Source organism: Pongo pygmaeus, chromosome 22 (genome assembly GCF_028885625.2).
Source record: "Pongo pygmaeus isolate AG05252 chromosome 22, NHGRI_mPonPyg2-v2.0_pri, whole genome shotgun sequence".
NCBI lineage: Eukaryota > Metazoa > Chordata > Mammalia > Primates > Hominidae > Pongo > Pongo pygmaeus.
Window position 1 is genome coordinate 41,731,349 of NC_072395.2, and position 18,814 is coordinate 41,750,162.

Below are 18,814 nucleotides of genomic sequence, written 5' to 3' on the forward strand. Positions count from 1 at the left end.
GAAAAGATATACAACAGGAATACCTTGGTTAGATCATCCAAGACTTTTTTTCTTTCCATATCATTGTCACAGCACTGGAGAGCACTGTACAAAATGTCCACTAGGAAACCAAAATCCTTCCTTTGATCTTCATTTAGCCAACCTATCAGTTTCTGGTATAAAAACTGCACCGCAGGATTTTTTTGTGCAAGCTTGGCTATTTCAAGAGGTTTGGCTTGGACAATACTCTGTTTTTCATCACCAAGTAGCATTTTAAATACTCGGCTTGAAGAAAAGGAGTCAAGCAGAGTAGAAAGAAACTTTAGATGTTGCTCTGACTTTCGTTCATTGACATAATTAATACTTATATCTGCGAGTTTACAGACTAAGTCTTCCAAAGGTTTTTTCCTTAGAGGAGACAAAAGGCCTGCAGAATTATGAGTGAGAGAAGGTTCAGTTGTTAATTCCCAGCCTTCAATGTTCTCTCCTTTTGAAGATACACATTTTTCATTCTCTTTATTGCTTTCAAGTATCTCATCAGCAAATCTAACCTTACCATTTTTTTTTTTATTTGATTTCAATGAGCTCTTTGGCTTCTGAAGCACCTGTAATAGGTTAGATACACCCAAAACGGACTCAACATCTGCTTCTGGCTCATTGATTTTCGCGACACAGATATCTGACAGTCTTTCCCAGAAATGTATCAGTACATTCTCCAAGTTGTGAGCTGTTTTTTCATCTTTTTCCATGTCTGCTTTGGCTTCCCAGGAACTTAGAGTTTCTGCTAAATGGTGAAATAGCTGCCCATGTTGCAACCCTGGGTCTTTGAGAACTGCATCAATAAAAGGGATCAACTGAAAGAAAAGGTAGAATATCATAAAATATATATTTGGTCTTCAACCCCCATCTCCTGGCACACAACTCTAAAATCCTTGGAATCTCCAAAGTGATATCATTTTGTAAGCTAATGGGCTGACTGATGGCTGGCAGCACCTATATAGCAGGATGGGGGCTGATCACCAGAAAGACCAAGTCAGGATTAAAGGGCTAGAACTTTCAATACCTCCCCAACCTCCAGGGATAGAAAGGCAGCTAAAGGTTAAGCTGATCACCAGTGGCAATTACTTAATCATTCATGCCTAGTAATGAAGCCTCCACAAAAATGCAAGAAAGACAGCATTCAGGGAGCTTTCAGATAGCTGAACATGTGGAGGTTCCTGGAGGGTAGCGCACCCAGGGAGGGCGTGGAAGTTCTTCACCCCTTCCCGTATCTCACCCTGTGCATTTCTTCATTTGTATCCTTTGTAATATCATTTATAATAAACTGGTAAATTGTTTCTCTGAGTTCTGTGAGCCAGTCTAGCAAATTAAGCAAACCCCAGGAGGGGGTCATGGGATCCCTGATTTAGATGTACAGCTGGTTGGTCCGAAGCCCAGGTAAAACAGCCTGGGGCTTGCGATTGGCATCAGAAGTGGGGAGCGGTCTTGTGGGACTGAGTCCTAAGCCAGTGAGATCTGAATTGAATTGGAGGACACATAGCTGGTATCTGCTGCAAAACTGACTGCTTGCTGGGTGGGGAGAAATCTCCACATATTTGGTCACAGAAGTCTTCTGTGTTGATTACTATGATGTGAGAGTAGAGGAAAAACTGTTTTTTCCACTCACAGAAGGTAAAAAATATAAAAGTTCAATTTTCAAGAGAAATAAAATTTAAACAAAGTATTTGTAAAACACTATAAAATTTCATATTTAATAACTGAAAAACATAAATTTTCCCCTAGAACTCTGAAAAAGTTAACCTAAAGATCCCTTTCATATCATACAAGAGCTTAATGATTTCACCTCAATTATTCCTTTTTCATGATAAAACTGACTGGGATTCTTGGTCATTAACAATCTAGTTTTCTTTGCATCTTCTGGATTTAAGTGTTTTGCTTTTCTGCCTTAACCACAGGCAAATCTAAGATATGAGATTATCAGTCAATATGAAAGATACCTAGGACTCACAGAGTGCGGAATCCTATTTCCTAAATTACAAAAATAAGGGTAGAGACATCCTAAGATCTGGGCTTCTATAATCTCACTAATTTCCTACTGTAAAGAACCATATTCCATAACCTTCTCTCATCTCTGGTTCTAAAAGCCAAGCCAAATTTTCACAAAGCATAATTTGAGTATTTTAGAATTAACAAGATGATTGCTTCATGATTTATTTAAACTTACTACAAAAGACCATAAATAGCAACTTCAAAATTCTGCTTTGCATTACATCTTTTTTTTTTTTTTTTTTTTCCTGAGATGGAGTTTCGCTCTTGTTGACCAGGCTGGAGTGCAACGGCACAATTTCAGCTCACTGCAACCTCCATCTCCCAGGTTCAAGCAATTCTCCAGCCTCCTGAGTAGCTGGGATTACAGGCATGCACCACCACACCTGGCTAATTTTGTATTTTTAGTAGAGATGGGGTTTCTCCATGTTGGTCAGGCTGGTCTTGAACCCCCAACCTCATGTGATCCACCCACCTCGGCCTCCCAAAGTGCTGGGATTACAGGCGTGAGCCACAACGCCCAACCTGCATTATATCTTTCTAAAACAGGGTTTTTACAGGCCGGGCGCGGTGGCTCACGCCTGTAATCCCAGCACTTTGTGAAGCCGAGGCGGGTAGATCACCTGAGGTCAGGAGTTCTCGACCAGCCTGGCCAACATGGTGAAACGCCGTTTCTACTAAAAATACAAAAATTAGCTGGGGGTGGTGGCGGGTGCCTGTAATCCCAGCTACTTGGGAGGCTGAGGAAGGAGAATAGCTTGAACCCGGGAGGCAGAGGTTGCAGTGAGCCGAGATCGCGTCATTATACTCCAGCCTGGGCAACAAAGAGCAAAACTTTGTCTCAAAAAAAAAAAGGGATTTTTGCATCCAGACATTGATTAGTCTCTTAGGTATCATACCATGCTAGCAACTGAGAGTACAGAATTTTTACTTATCTGGTCAGAAATACACATTACTCAATTAGTAAATTATAAAAATAAAATGTTTACAAGGAAGGCTTATTACTGAAAATGGCAATAAGACACAATGAACTTGATCCTATATAATCAGTATGCAAAGACACTGACGACTTTTACATTATAGATACCTGATCATTGATGAGCATCTGTTCAATCTCTTCCTCACCTAAGTTTTGCTGCATTATAAAACGTAAGCATTCAAAAAAAGCAGATATTACTGCCGAGGACTCTGAAGAGCTGGTTTTAGTTCTCTCTGTTGACAGCCTAAGAAATAATTAATAACTGGATTACTCTTTCATGAAGAAGAAATAAGAACTCAGAATTATCAAAATAAAGACCTCAAAAAGGCATCATGACAGAAGAAACATTTTTAAAGCAGTTTCTTAAACTACAAATTAAATACCAACAAAAATACATATAGCCCAATGAGAATATGAACTTAAAAAATTTGAAGAAGTTTTTCAAAAAATGTATCAGTATAAAAATAAGAGAATATTTCCTTTTTCTTCTTCTTCTTTTTTTTTTTTTTTTTTAGAAATAGGGTCTTATTATCTTGACCAGGCTGGTCTTGAACTCCTGGCCTCAAGCAATCCTCCCACTTTGGCCTGTGCTAGGATTACAGCTGTGAAGCACCACGCCTAGCCGAGATATTAATTTTCTAGTCATGGACCAATCCACCTGCAAATTCGAGATAACTTATTAACCAAATAAAAATAATGGTGTAGTAAAAAAAATTTGTAATCATTAATAAAATGATGTATCTTCTAAGTTCAACAAATGTACTGAAACAGTTTTTTTAAGTGTGAATTTAAACATCTATAGTAGTTAAAATTGTGGATGTTTTCAAAATTTCACTGGCTAATTTTCTGCATTTAGACATTTGTATTTATCAACATAAAAAATAAAAAATGGCTACATGTGTCTGTGGTGCAATTGGTTAGCGCATTCTGCTGTTAAAAAAATGGCCAATTTGAAAAATAGCCTAGTTGACCTATTTCCAACTAGGAGCTTTACCTTATTTATCTAACTTCCTGCTGTGTGCTACCACTAAAGTCTTGAATGTACTCAAGAAAAAAATACCAATTGTAATTCTCTGAAAACTTTAAAAGTATTTAATGAATAGTAAAACAACTTGGAGAAATTTAAGTAAGAAAGAAAATGAGTACAAAAACAAGAAAACCTGTTTTGTTTTAAAAATCAAAAATTTCAATTACTTACCCAGCAACTAGAGACGTGAGGAAATTTTTGAAGAAATGCAACTTTGGATTTGTGATGGACTGAGGGAGCTTGCTGATGAATGGCAGAAGGTAAGGATATATGACAGTAGCTAGACCCCGACCACCTTCACGAATCACAGTTGAGAGCTTGGGAAACACACTCTTTTTTGCATTTACATGAAGCCAACAGTCCTAACCAAACAAAAGATTATAGTAGTAATTAGTGATCATAAACATACTTTTCTCAATTAAAAGAGAAAACATATAGGCTCTCAAAAAGAAAAACCAAGTATTTTACCTAAAAAAAGCTAAAATCTTTCACCACCATTAAAAACTAAAACTGAAATTATAAATGTATTACATATAATGATCATATATTCGACATGCTTACAAGACAGTATTGATTAGAAATAATTATTTAACTTCTATTTCTATAAAAGCTGCTTTCTAAAAGAGACAATTATATTTCAATCTTAATTATATTTCATCTTAAATATAAAATTCAGATATGATGACTGCACTAGGCCACATAAGGTTTAAAGAATAATTAATACTGGCACAACAAAATAAAATAAAAACTCTATGCCATTTTAGTCACTTTCAGATTCATGCCAAGTTTAGATTATTTTATTTCCAAGAAAGCATTTTCCCAGTAAGTTTTGGATATTCTTATCTCATAGGTTCATTCCTCAGTGTACTAAATGTGCCTCTCTTACATACCTCAATAGTTGTAAGTGTATAGAGTACAGCTTCCCAGAGAGCTGGGCAGACAATTGGGTCACTGTCATCAATGCTAAGTAGAACTGATGGGCTCACTTTGGATGCTTCCTCTTTCATCAACTGTGGAATGCGCTGGCACAATGCAGAAACTAACTCAAAATAAGCTGAGCGAATCTAAAAGAATGCAAAGCTGAATTAAATTAAAACCTAGTAAAACTTGATAAGATTTTTAATTTATGGTAATAGTAGATTATTCACACTAACCCTCCCACTAAGAAAACTAAAATAGCTAGAAAAAATACTTTTTAAAATCTTAAAGAGTATGAAATGGCTGAAAAGGCATAAGGAATTACCAAGGCAAAAGTGAAGGCTGAAAGAATTAATTCAACTTTCTCTTTCTTTGACTGAAGCAAACACAAATCCTCTTTAGTAGCAGAAGCCTTCATTTGGGGCCTCCATTATAGCCAAACAAACAGAAAATATGACACCATGAGCAATAATCAGGAGAAATAAAAGATCTGAGACTTTAAATCTTAGAATGATCAGTCACAAATTCTATAATACAATGCTTATTATATTTAAAGGAACAAAAGTTTTAAAAAACTTGTAGGAAAAAGGATCCTGGAAAAAGCAGAGCAGATCTGAAGAATATCAAGCACAATTACTAAACTAAAAATAATTAAAATTTAAAGCTCAACTCATAGTTTAAGAACAGTGCAATGGTCTGAATGTCTCCCTCCAAAATTAATATGTTGAAACTTAATCACCACTGTGATAGTATTAAGAATCGAGGACTCTAGGAGATGATTAGGTCTTGAGAGCACTACCCTCATGAATAGGATCAGAGGGCCCTTACAAAAGGGTATGAGAGACCACATTTACTCCTTCTGCCATGTGAGGACACAGCAAAAAAGAGCCACCTTTGAAACAGAGAAAGCAACCCTCACCAGACACTGAATCTGCTGGCACCTTGATCTTGAAATTTCCAGCCTATAGAACCGTGAGAAATAAATTTTTATTATTTACAAATTACTCCATCTAAGGTACAGTTTATCCCTTGGTACCTGCAGGGGATTGGATCAAGGACATCCCACCCTCCCACTCCCACACATATACCAAATTCTCAGGAATTACATAAAATGTCCCTGACATAAAATGGCATAATACAGTCGGCCCTCCATATCCACGGGTTCCTCATCTACAGTTGATTGAATCCACATATGCAGAATCTGCAAATATGGAAGGCTGATGGCATTTTGTTAAAGTAGCCTGAATGGACTAAGACAGCTGGAGGTTAGATACAAATAAGAGAGAATCAGTGAACTAGAAGACCGAGCAAAAGAAATTATCCGCAAAGCATCATGGAGAGACAAAAAGACGAAAAACAACAAAGAAAACGTAACAGACATAGAGGATACAGTGAGGTTTAATATCTATTTAATCAGAATCCCAAAACAAGAGAAGAATGAGGAAGGAAATACCTAGAGATAATAGCCGAGAATTTTACAGAGCCAATGAAATACACCAAGTCAAAGATTCAAAAAGCCCAACAAATCCCAAGCAGGATACATAAAGGAAATCCACACAAAGACACATTATGCAACTGGGAAAACACAAGGAGAAGATCTTAAAAGTAGCCCAAGGAGAAAGATAAACTACCTTCAAAAGAAGGACAGTAAGACTGATAGTTAATTTTGACAGCAATAATTTAATCAGAAGACATGGAATAGTATCTTCAACACAAAAATAACTACCAACATACAATCCGATACTCAGCAAATATCTCTTTCAAGAATGAGGATGAAGGCTGGGCACGGTGGCTCACATCTGTAATCCCAGAACTTTGGGAGGCTGAGGCGGGCAGATCACTTAAGGCCAGGAGTTCAAGACCGGGCTGGCCAACATAGCAAAACCCCATCTCTACTAAAAATACAAAAATTAGCCAGGCATGGTGGCACATGCTTGTAATCCCAGGATTTGGGCGGCTGAGGCACAAAAATCACTTGAATCTGGAAGGCGGAGGTTGCAATGAGCCCAGATTGAACCACTGCACTCCAGCCTGGGTGACAAAGCAAGACACTGTCTCAAAAAAAAAGAATGAGGGCAAATATATAGGCAAATCTAAACAAAGATTGAGAGTATAATATTTTGTGAGATTTAAAAATACATACATATCTAACCCCACAAAATATTTTATGTATATTTTATATAAAATATTACCAAATCAAGTTAGCAAAGTATTTTAAAAGACATGACATTTATAAAGACAGCAAACTTCTAGCTATACTGAGAAACTTTGATCATAAAACATCAGAAAAATCAAGAAAATTCTGCTTTGCTTAGAAATCAAGCATTCATTCATGAAAGAAACAAAAACCATAAGGACTGAGCAGATTGTAAAACATTATTCTAGAATGCAAAAGACCTAAGATAACCAAAAGAATTTCGAAAAAGAACAAAGTTGGAAGTTTTCAACACAATATAAAACATTCATAATCAAGCGCATGGTATTGGGTGTAAGGATAGACATACAGATCAATGGACAGAACAGAGTCTAAAATTAAAGTTGTACATATACAGTCAAGTGAATTGTGACAAAGATGCCAGAGTAAGGATGGGATAGTCTTTTAGCAACTGAATACTACATAACCAAAAAATTAATTTTGACTCTCACCTTCAGTTTATATGCAAAAAAAACCTCTAAATCCACTACATGGAGCTAACCTATAAAACTTCTAAAATAAAATATAGAAAATCTTTGCAAACTTAGGCAAAGATTTCTTAGATAAGACATCAATCTATTAACTGGCCATTCAAATAATAAAAATAAAAAATAAGACATCAAAAGCACAACCATAAAAGAAAAATGATCAATTAAGCTTCATCAAAATTAAAACATCTACTCTTCAAAAACACTAATGAAATTAAAAGGCAAGCCACATACTGGAAGAAATCATTCATCATACTTTTATCTGACACATACTTCTACTCAGGATAAATACAGCACACTTGCAACTCAAAAATAACCAAACTGCAATTTTAAAATGGACCAAAAAGTATGGATGAGTGAGAGCCCAATATATCAATCCTCCTAAAAGGAGGCTCTGTGGGTAAAACCCACACAAAAAACAACTACCTGAGGACACTGGAGACTGAAATACAGATGCATTTTAGAAGAGAATCATACTGGGAGTAAGTGATCCATGTAGATTGAGATCCCAATTTTTGCAGCTTTGCCCAAACGTGGCTGTGCTCGCCATCACAAAGGCAGAGGACCAGCTACAACTTCAGTAGAAAGACTGACATCTTTCTGGCCAGAGGAACTAGAAGAACCAGGAAAGAAGGCCAGGATAATGCGGGATGATGCAGGAGAGTGATGGGGGACTCTAGAAAGGAGACGGCCACAGAAAGGAACCCCTATATTCTGTATTTTAACAGCCTAAATCTACAGCTTATCTCTGAACCATGCATGTGCACTCCACCACGCCCAGCTAATTTTTAAATTTTTTTTAGAGATATGAGTCTAACTATGTTGCGCAGGCTGGTCTTGAACCCCTGGCCTCAAGTAAACTAGAAGCAGCTTAAAGCTAAAACAAGAAATGAACTGAGAGCTAAGCCATTTCCCACCACAGGCATAATGGTTTGGTATGGGTCTAATCAAGTTAACTGCCTGCTAACAAAAAAAAAATACCATTTGGATGAATATAAAATAATCCAGTCTCCAAAACATAACATTCACAATGTCCAGTATACAATCTTAAATTACTCAACATACCAAGAGCCACAAAAATGTGGTCTCATCATAAGGGATAAGACAGTTAACTGATGTCAACCCCAAGATGACCCAGATGTTATCAGACATGCATTTTAAAAAGCTATTAAAACTATACTCAATAAGGTAAAGGAAAATACAATGAGGATGAATGGGGAAAAAATAGACAATTTCATCTAAGAAACAGAAAATATAAAAAACCAAGTGGAAGTTCTAGGAATAAAAAATATATGAAATAAAAAATAAGCAAAAGATTACAAGAGACACCTCCAAAAAGAAGATATACAAATGGCCCATAAACATATTAAAAGATATTCAACATCATTAGTCATCAGGGAAGTGCAAATTAAAACCACAATGAGAAACCTCTATTCCAGAGGCCAGTAAACATTTTCCATAAAGAAATACAGAGTAAATATATTAGGGTTTGCAGGCCATGTCGTCTCTGTTGCAACTACTTAGCTCTGCTTTGTAGAAGTAAAGTAGTCATGGATAATACATAAAACTATTTACAAAAATAGATGTTTCCCTCGTGTTCATGCGGATGAAAAAAACAAAAACAGATATGCCAGATTTGACACACGCGCTATTGCAATCCCTGATCTCACACCCAGGAGAATGACCTAAATTAAAATGGCTGACAATATGAAACATGAGGATATGGAGCAAAAATCTCACACATTGCTGGTAGGAGTACTACAACTTTAGAAAACATCTTGGTAGCTTCCTATAAATGTGTACTTACCATATGACATATCAATTCCTCTCCTTACTCAAGAAAGATAAAAACATATGTTCACACGAAAACTATATGAAACTAAACAATAAAATGGACTGCTGATATATGCAACAACATGAATGAATCTTAAAACATTACACTAAGCAAAAGAAGCTAGATAGAGAGTAATGTCTAGTTCCATTTATATGAAAGCATAGAAAAGACGAACCTAATCTGTAGCGATGGGAGGCAAATCAATGACTGCCTGGGATAAAGGCAGAGGATGACTTGGAAGGACAAAAGGAACGCATTTTGGGTAAAAAAGTTATATTTCTTTATTGTAGTGGTTATATGGGTATATATACATGTAGACAGGTGTATACATCTGTCAAAACTTAAACTGTAAAAATGGCTGCATTTTATAGGACTGTGTGCAAATTATACTTCAATAAAGTTGATTTTTTTAGAATTGTTGTAGGATATTTTAAAGTACCCAAATAAATTGAGAGAGGCCGGGCATGGTGGCTCACACCTGTATTCCCAGCACTTTGGGAGGCCAAGCCTGGTGGATCATTTGAGGTCAGGAGTTCAAGACCAGCTTGGCCAACACAGTGAGACCCTGTCTCTATTAAAAATACAAAAATTAGCTGGGCATGGTGGCACACACTTGTAATTCCAGCTACTTCGGAGGCTGAGGCAGGAAAATCACTTGAACCCAAGAGGCAGAGGTTGCAGTGAGCCAAGATCACACCATGGCACTCCAGCGTGGGTAACAAAGTGAGACTCTGTCTCAAAAAAAAAAAAAACACAAAAACAAAATTGAAAGAGATGAGAAGTTCATGGATAGGAAGACTCAACAACATAAAGAAAGCAAGTTTCTCCATATTGGTCTATAAATTGAGTACAACCCCAATTAAAATTCTAGTTAGACTTTTTTGAGAAATTCAATAAATGTACTGGAATTTGTTTTCTTGCGGCAGGATCTCACTCTGTTTGCCTAGGCTGGAGTGCAGTGGCAGTGCAATCAAAGCTCACTGCAGCCTCAATCTCCCAGACCCAAGTGACCCTCCCACCACAACTTCCCAAGTACTTAGGACTACTAGCACTCCCCACTGTGTCCAGCTAATTTTTTTACATTTTTTAGATGGGGTCTAACTATGTCACGCAGGCTGGTCTCAAACTCCTGGCCTCAAGTCATCCTCCCACCTTGGCCTCCCAAAGGTCTGGAATTACAAGCATGAGCCACCACGCTCAGCCCAAATTTACTGAAATTTTTATGAAAGAATAAAGTTCTGGCCAGGCGCAGTGGTTCATGCATGTAATCCCAGCACTTTGGGAGGCCGAGGCAGGTGGATCACCTGAGGTCAGGAGGTCGAGACCAGTCTGGCCAACACGCCAAAACCCTGTCTCTACTAAAAATACAAAAATTAGCTGGACGTGGTGGCAGGCACCTGTAATCCCAGCTACTCGAGAGGCTGAGGCAGGAGACTCACTTGAACCCAGGAGGTGGAGGTTGCAGTGAGCTGAGATCGTGCTGCTGCATTCCAGCCTGGGCAACAGAGTGAGACTCCATCTCAAAAAAAAAAAAAAAAAAATACAACCCAAAAAATGTGACTAACCTGAGCAGGTATTAGGACATATCATAAGGCCAGGCACAGTGGCTCATGCCTGTAATCCCAAATGGGAGGTTGAGGCGGGCAGATCACCTGAGGTCAGGAGTTCGAGACCAGCCTGCCCAACATGGTGAAACTCTGTTTCTAGTAAAAATACATAAATTATCTGGGCATGGTGACAGGCGCCTCTAATCCCAGCTACGCAGGAGGTTGAGGCAGGAGAACAGCTTGAACCCGGGAGGCGGAGGTTGCAGTGAGTTGAGATTGTGCCACTATATTCCAGTCCGAGTGACCAAGTGAAATTCTGTCTCAAGAAAACAGCCTGGCCAACATGACAAAACCCCGTCTCTACTAAAAAATACAAAAATTAGCCAGGTGTGGTGGCGGGCACCTGTAATGCCAGCTACTCGGGAGGCTGAGGCAGGAGAATTGCTTGAACCTGGGAGGTAGAGGTTGCAGTGAGCTGAGATCGTGCCACTGCACTTCAGCCTAGGTGACAGAGTAAGACTCTGTCTCAAAAAAAAAAAAGACATATCATAATGTCATACTGACAGTGGCACTGGTATAACAAGAAACAGAGACCAATGCATCAGAACATAATTTAGGGCAAATTTCTGAATGTATGATTTTTTTTTTTTTAAATAGGTTCCTGCTCTTCCCCCAGGCTGGAGTGCAGTGGCACAATCATGGCTCGCTGCAGCCTTGACTTCCTGGGATCAAGCGATCCTCCTACCTCAGTCTCCAAGTAGCTGGGACAATAGGGGTGTGCCACCACACTCAACTAATTTTTTAATTATTTTTTTGTAGAGACAGGGTCTTGCCATGTTGTCCAGGCTGGTTTGGAACTCATGGGCTCAAGTGACCCACCTGCCTTGGCCTCCCAAAGTTCTGGGATTACTGGCATAAGCCACTGTGCCCAGCAATATATAAGAACTTAATGTCTTGTAATGGCATGACCACAGATCAACAGGGAAAAAAAATAAACAGTTTACTAGGTAATGTTAGGAAAACTGACTCACCATATATGAAGAAAAATGTAACCAGATCTATACTTAACACCAAATGAAAAGGTAGATTATTGATGAAGTAAAGATTTTATATGAAAGTTAAAACTGCATATAAAGCCTACAACTACAAAGCTAAAAAATTCAAAATATAAGAATATCTTTATGACTTAAAGGTGGGAATAGCCTTCATAAGGCAAAAATCAGTGACTTTGATCACATGAAAATTAAGATTTCTTTCTGACATAAGACACATGGGAGAGGTGACAGAATGGGAGCTTTTTTGCATTGCCTAAAAATGACAAAAGATAATCTGTCATGAGATTAGAATTTTTTAAAAAGACAAAAAGACTAATATTTAAATTATAAAAGGGACTCCTGCATAAAAAGAAAAAGAGAACTCCAAAAAAGGAAAAATGAACAAGAAACACAAAAACAAAAACGCTAAAAATTCTTGAAGAGATGCAAAATCACCAATAAGGAAAGTAATTCCAATTAAAGAGAGATATCACCTGAATTCCTATTAGGCTGATGAAAAACTAAGTAGCTGAATGTTGCCTACTGAAGGCTAGAATATAAGATTATGTGGTAGCAGCTGAATGCTGCCTAGTGATGGCTAGAATATAAGGTTATGCAGTATAGGAGTCATCATGTATTGATGGTTGAGTCTAGAGTAATGCAGCCATTCAGGAGAGCAATCTGGCACTATTTTAGGAAATTAGGTATGCACACACTTCACTGACTCAGCAATTCAGATAATTTCTTAAGATCCAAGGACACATGAATGAAGATGTTCATTGCTGCATTACTTGTGAAGGCAAGGAGTTGGAGGCAATCAGGATCTATCACTGGAGGAATGGGCAGGTTAAATGAACAGGTACATGCAAACTTCTGAATACTACAAGGCAGGTAGAAGTCATGGGTCAGATGTACATACAGGAACATGAGGGATCTTTTTTGAAAAAGCAATAAAGAAAAAGTAATAAATGGAATAAAATATAACAGTATCATTTATGTGAATTAAAAACTCAAGCACATACAAAAGCACATTTTTCAAAAATACAGTCAATCCTCACAAATCCCATGTTTGCCAGTTCACCTACTTGCTAAAATTTATCTGTAACCCCAAAAACAAAACTTGCAGTGTCTTAGGCCGGGTGCGGTGGCTCACACCTGTAATCCCAGCACTTTGGGAGGCCGAGGTGGGTGGATCATCTGAGGTCAGGAGTTTGAGACCAGCCTGGCCAACATGGTGAAACCCTGTCTCTACTAAAAATATTAAAAAATTAGCCAGGCATGGTGGCGGGCACCTGTAATCCCAGCTACTTGGAAGGCTGAGGCAGAAGAATCACTCAAACCCAGGAAGCTGAGGTTGCAGTGAGCCTAGATCGCACCATTGCACTCCAGCCTGGGTGACAAGAGCGAAACTCCATCTGGAAAAATAAACAAAAAACTTGCAGTGTCTTGCAGTCATTTGTGGACATGCATAGAATGGCAAAATATCTGAGTCACCCACGTGCACATTCCCAGCTGAGGTTGAACAAGGCAACATTCCCTTATTTCAGCTCTCATACTGTAAACAAGTGTCCTTTTCACAGTATTTTTTCAAATTTTTGTGCTTTTGATTGGTGATTTCATGTTTTAAATGGCCTCCAAGCAGCAGCACTGAAGTGCTGTCTATTGTGTCTAAGCACAAGAACGCTATGATGTGCCTTACAAAGAAAATATGAGTTAGATAGGCTTTATCCAGGCATGAGTTTTAGTGCTGTTGGCCGTGAGTTTAATGCTAATGAATCAACAATAGCTATGAAAAAAGGTGTCTTTAAACAGAAACACACATAAAACAAGGTTATGTACTGGTCATGTCAGTTATCAACTGACAAAAATGCTGTGAATAGAAGCTCACAAGAACCTAACCCTGTATTTCCCGTAAGGGCAATGCCTCAGCATTCACTAAGTCAGTATTCATGATGAGTTTATAGAAAGTAGCTACTAAGAATGATGATAATCAACTGCACAAACAAAAGCACATATATTAAACATAGCAGACCAGTCAGCCAGTGAAAGTAGAGAATGGAGAGATAGACAAAAGGGAAAAAATAAATTAATTAAATGAAAAGAGACTTGCACACACCAATTTTAAGGTGCTATGAACAAAGGAGTATGGTAATTCATACTGATAATTCTAAATCTGAGGCCCAAACTAAATAAAAAAGTAAAAACAGAGTAACATTCTAGTAAGAGAGGTAATTCAGTAAATGAATAGCCTACCACTGAGATGTGCTTGCAGAGTTCTAAGTATAAACAATACACATAAAACATAAACTAAGAAGATGGGGGTAAGGAATCAGAGAAATGTCTTAAGATAAAAAAGATTAATATACCTGAGGTACACTGTGTTTTCCATACTTCCAAAACTTATTCTGTGATAAAAGAGACTTAAATTTCTCCTCCAGAGAATAAAGCTCATTATCAGGTAAAAGGCAAAGCAATTTCTTTAATGCCAATAAGGAACAAGTTACAACCCGGTAGAATTTAGCTTCTCTTTCTTCCTCTGGAACAGTTCTTGATATAAAACAAAATAAATATATTAAAAAATTTAGAATTAGCCCAACTATATATCTGGTGGTTCTATTTAAAACGTTTTATCATTAAATATCTACCAAAGTTGCTTTATTTCTATCTTCTATTTCCCCTGTGCCAACGCCCCTCAAAATGTAAACATACAAAGAAATTTAATCACATACTTTACTACTAATGCAAGGTGAAAGTAGATGAAAAGCCAAGGCTTGCAATAAGTGAGAAAGTATACCGCTCTCAGTAGCATGTACAAGGGTGATCCCAGGGAATGGATATCAAGCCATCTAAGACTATTTTCCCTCAAGGACTCTTAAAATTTTAATTAGAATATAGAAGTAAACAAAATACTTTATTACTCTTTCAACAGAACTATTTATATTCTTCAACTATGTTCAACCAGACCTTAAACTACTTCCTCCTACAACTGTCAAAAAGTAAAGCAGGAAACATATAAAAACATCTCTTTCTAATACAACCAAATGCGTAGCTCCCAGGTAATTCAAGTTAAATAGCAGGACAACTTGCAAGTAAAAGCACTTAATACGGCATCTCACATATAGCATTATGTTATTTTCATCTCTACATATATTATTCCTTCTTTTTAAAAATGTCACACTGGGCCAGGCCCAGTGGCTCATGCTTGGAATGCCAACACTTTGGGAGGCTGAGGCGGGTGGATAACCTGAGGTCACGAGTTCGAGACTAGCCTGACCAACATGGTGAAACCCCGTCTCTATAAAAAATACAAAAAAATTAGCCAAGTGTAGTGGTGCATGCCTGTAATCCCAGCTACTTGAGAGGCTTAGGCATGAGAATCACTTGAACCCAGAAGCTGGAGGTTGCAGTGAGCTGAGACTGCGCCACTGCAATCCAGCCTGGGTGACAGAGTGAGACTCTGTCTCAAAAAAAAAACAAAACGTCACATTGAAATCATCTGATTACTTATGAGTGAAACAAATCCTTAACATGAGTTACAATGAAACAATACAACTTACTGTGGGTCACTGAGTGTATCAGGTGTTTCTTTTATAAGATGATCCTGCAGCACCTACAAAGGGGGGAAAATACCAAAGCCTTTGGTTTTACTGAACTGTCAATGGTGAACAGACAGAGCCTAGTTAAATAAAATCCATTTTTAAAAATCCCCATAAACCTCATCTTACCTAAGAGCAGAATCAAATAGCAAAACTGAAAGGTTTGAATTTTACCAATTTTCCTTTTCCTATCAATTCCCAAGGTTAGCTGCTTTAGATACTTCTTCCCCACGCACCTATAAATACTCCTGACCACTTGTTCCTCCATTTCTCTTGCACACAGCAATGAAGTGAATGTGAATCTGGGAGAGAAATTAGGCTCTGCTTTCCTCTCCCCTCTTTCTGTAAGCCTGCTTGCCCACAAAGAACACCATACATTGTGCTCTGCTCCATCACAGAGGAAGGTATGAGGTTTTCAAATATGGGGAAGTCTGTTTCCTCCTGGGGTGCAGTGCAAGGGAGTCCACTGTTCCAGTAACTGCTTTATCAGAAATAAAAATAACTAACACTTATTGAGCTTTTGCATGTGCCAGGTATTGCTTTGAGCACATTTTAGGCATTAACTAAATTAATCCTCAAAACTCCATGAAGTACAAGTTAATTCCTGCTTTATAGATACGAAATGAAGGCACAGAAACTTGCCCAAGGTCACATACCTAGTTGCTAGCTGATGGCAGAGTGGGTCTAGAACCAATGGTGTGACCCAGAGCCCATGTCTTATAGACAGTATGATATACTATCATAATGGTGACATTTTGATTTTCATTTGCCTAACTCCTCTCTAATACATGGGTTTGGAACTAGAGACAGTTCAATGCCAATAGCTGTAATGAACTGTAACATAGCCAACTAAAAGGAAAATAAAATGGAAGAAATAATCCACATGTTCAATGATTAGTTATCCATCCATGACAAAGCCAAGAACAAATTTATTTTTTTAAAGCCTATGAAGAGCCAAATTAGTTGTCTCAAAATCCATTTCCTAAAGCTCTTAGTGTCCAAACTCATGACACTTCACTCTTGTAACATTTATAACTTGGCATTTTAAATCAACCAATGATTCTTATGTTACAGATGGGTTAGAAAACTCCATTTGAGCATATGATTAAAGCTACAAACACTCTCTCTAGAAAAACACGCTTGGTACACCTGAGAAATGAAGAATGGAAGAACCCAAATGGGGTACTAGAATCAAGTAATGTGTCGGGGAGTGCTGGGTGAAGAGATTAGATAGGTAAGCAGGGACCAGATCATGCAGAGCCTTGTATGTCAAGACAAGAAATTTGAACTTAAAGTGTAATGGAGAGCCACAGGAAGGATGGCTAATTGAAAGGAGGAAGCAAAGCAGGGAGAGAGGGTCAGATGGAAATGTTTAAGTAGGGTTATACACAGGGTGTTGTGGAAACATAGGAGTACTAAATAAGGGAATAAATGCAAGCATAGATTTTTCAAAAAATTATCAATTCCCTCCTCACTTATACTTCATCTACTTTTATTTCTCAATATAATTCTAACAACTCTGTTGTCTGGTTTTTCTAGTCCATATATTGGGAATAGCAAATGAAGGGGGAAGAAATGAGACACTACTAGAAACAGACACACTGAAAGCCACAAATAGGTATGGCTGGTAACTTTTTATGAGAAAGTTATGGCAAAAGTGTTGGCCCAGTGTGGAGAAACTTTATCTGAAAATGGGAGTATAAATTTGTTTGGCCTTTTGAAGGGCCAGTTATCACTATCTATAAAAATTTTTAATGTTCTTATTCTTTGGCCCAACATATGCTTACTAGAAGTTCTAGTAAGTATCACTCCCACAAGGGTATGAAGAGATCTACTCAAGAATGTTTACTGAAATAGCATTTGTTATGATAAAAATTGGAAAAAAATCCAAATGTATATTAATCTAAAAAGAGTTAAATAAACTATAGTACATCCATGTATAGTAATACCAGAGAGCCAATAAAAAGAAAAAGACACTAAGTTAGATCTGTATATATATATAGATATGGAAACATGAGAGAAAATAATTTTAGATTTTTTTTAGATGTATTACTTGTTTAGATTATATAAAACATGTCTACTTTTTAAAAATATAATAAATTAAGACTTCAAAATTAAAATGGAAAATGTAAATACTGTAGAAAGATCCAATCCAAAATGTTAATTTTGTTAAAGATCCAAAATGGTTATTTTACTAAACAGAATTTTAAAAAGGCAACCTTCAGTTGGAAATACTATACTTACTCATTCCCCTACAATCCCAAGTAAAAGAGCTGTCATTATGCTTATAACCCTTAAATACTTAAAAAAAAAAAAATAGATTCAGAATGATTCCAGAACTTACACTTGTAATTTCATCCTTACAAAATGCTATGGCTTCAGGTTGCTTGCTTGGAGGAAAAGCCGCTTCAAATGCATCTTTTGCTGCAAATGCAGCTGGTGTGTAAGTATCACACTGAGCCATTAGCCAATATCCCATTAAACTTTTTAAGTAGGGAGCCAACTGTTTCTTTACTTTAAGGATAAGTTTTTCAAAAGCTTGTTGTGTGGCTTCTCGGACCCGACGGTCATGATCCTATTAAAAATATAAATGTGATTTAAAATAGCTCTAGCCCATAAAAACAATCACAGACATTTCTGGATATGCTATAATGACCCATTACCAAGAATTCACCTATGTATTAAGCTAAACTGAAATCATTTTTTTAAAATCAGTAATTTGGAGGTTTTTAAATCAGAAACTATGTAAAATAATTTATTAATTTTTCTTTCTCCCCTTCTCCCAGTGAGATAGGATTGTATTCAAGACAGATTCGAAGTTGGGCCTTGAGGCCGAGCCTGGTGGCTCACGCCTATAATCCCAGTACTTTTGGTGGCCGAGGCAGGCAGATTATTTGCGGTCAGGAGTTCAAGACCAGCCTGGCCAACATGGTGAAACCCTGTCTCTACTAAAAATTCAAAAAATTAGCAGGGCATGGTGGCATACACCTGTAATCCCAGCTATTCAGGAGGCTGAGGCAGGAGAATCACTTGAACCTAGGAGACGAAGCTGCAGTGAACAGAGATTGCGCCACTGCACTCCAGCCTGGGTGACAGAATGAGACTCCATCTCAATTAAAAAAAAAAAAAAGCTGGGTCTTCAATAATTAAGCAACTCACTCTCATTCTTCTG

At 37.5% G+C, this 18,814-nt stretch overlaps 1 protein-coding gene across 2 annotated transcripts in view; it reads right to left on the reverse strand.

The window, feature by feature from the left end:
• Positions 1–18,814, reverse strand: part of LTN1 (listerin E3 ubiquitin protein ligase 1) — a 64,509-nt gene that overhangs the window by 38,164 nt on the left and 7,531 nt on the right. Inside the window, exons 4-10 of one of the 2 annotated variants that reach the window (XM_054468957.2) lie at positions 17,987–18,217; positions 15,604–15,656; positions 14,413–14,593; positions 4,922–5,095; positions 4,203–4,393; positions 3,113–3,248; positions 24–833 (exon numbers count right to left, since the gene is read on the reverse strand). In XM_054468957.2, the coding sequence (XP_054324932.2) occupies positions 24–833; positions 3,113–3,248; positions 4,203–4,393; positions 4,922–5,095; positions 14,413–14,593; positions 15,604–15,656; positions 17,987–18,217 (1,776 nt within the window). Of the gene's footprint in view, positions 1–23; positions 834–3,112; positions 3,249–4,202; positions 4,394–4,921; positions 5,096–14,412; positions 14,594–15,603; positions 15,657–17,986; positions 18,218–18,814 lie in introns of those variants that run through there. The other variant, XM_063659827.1, reaches the window with a different exon arrangement.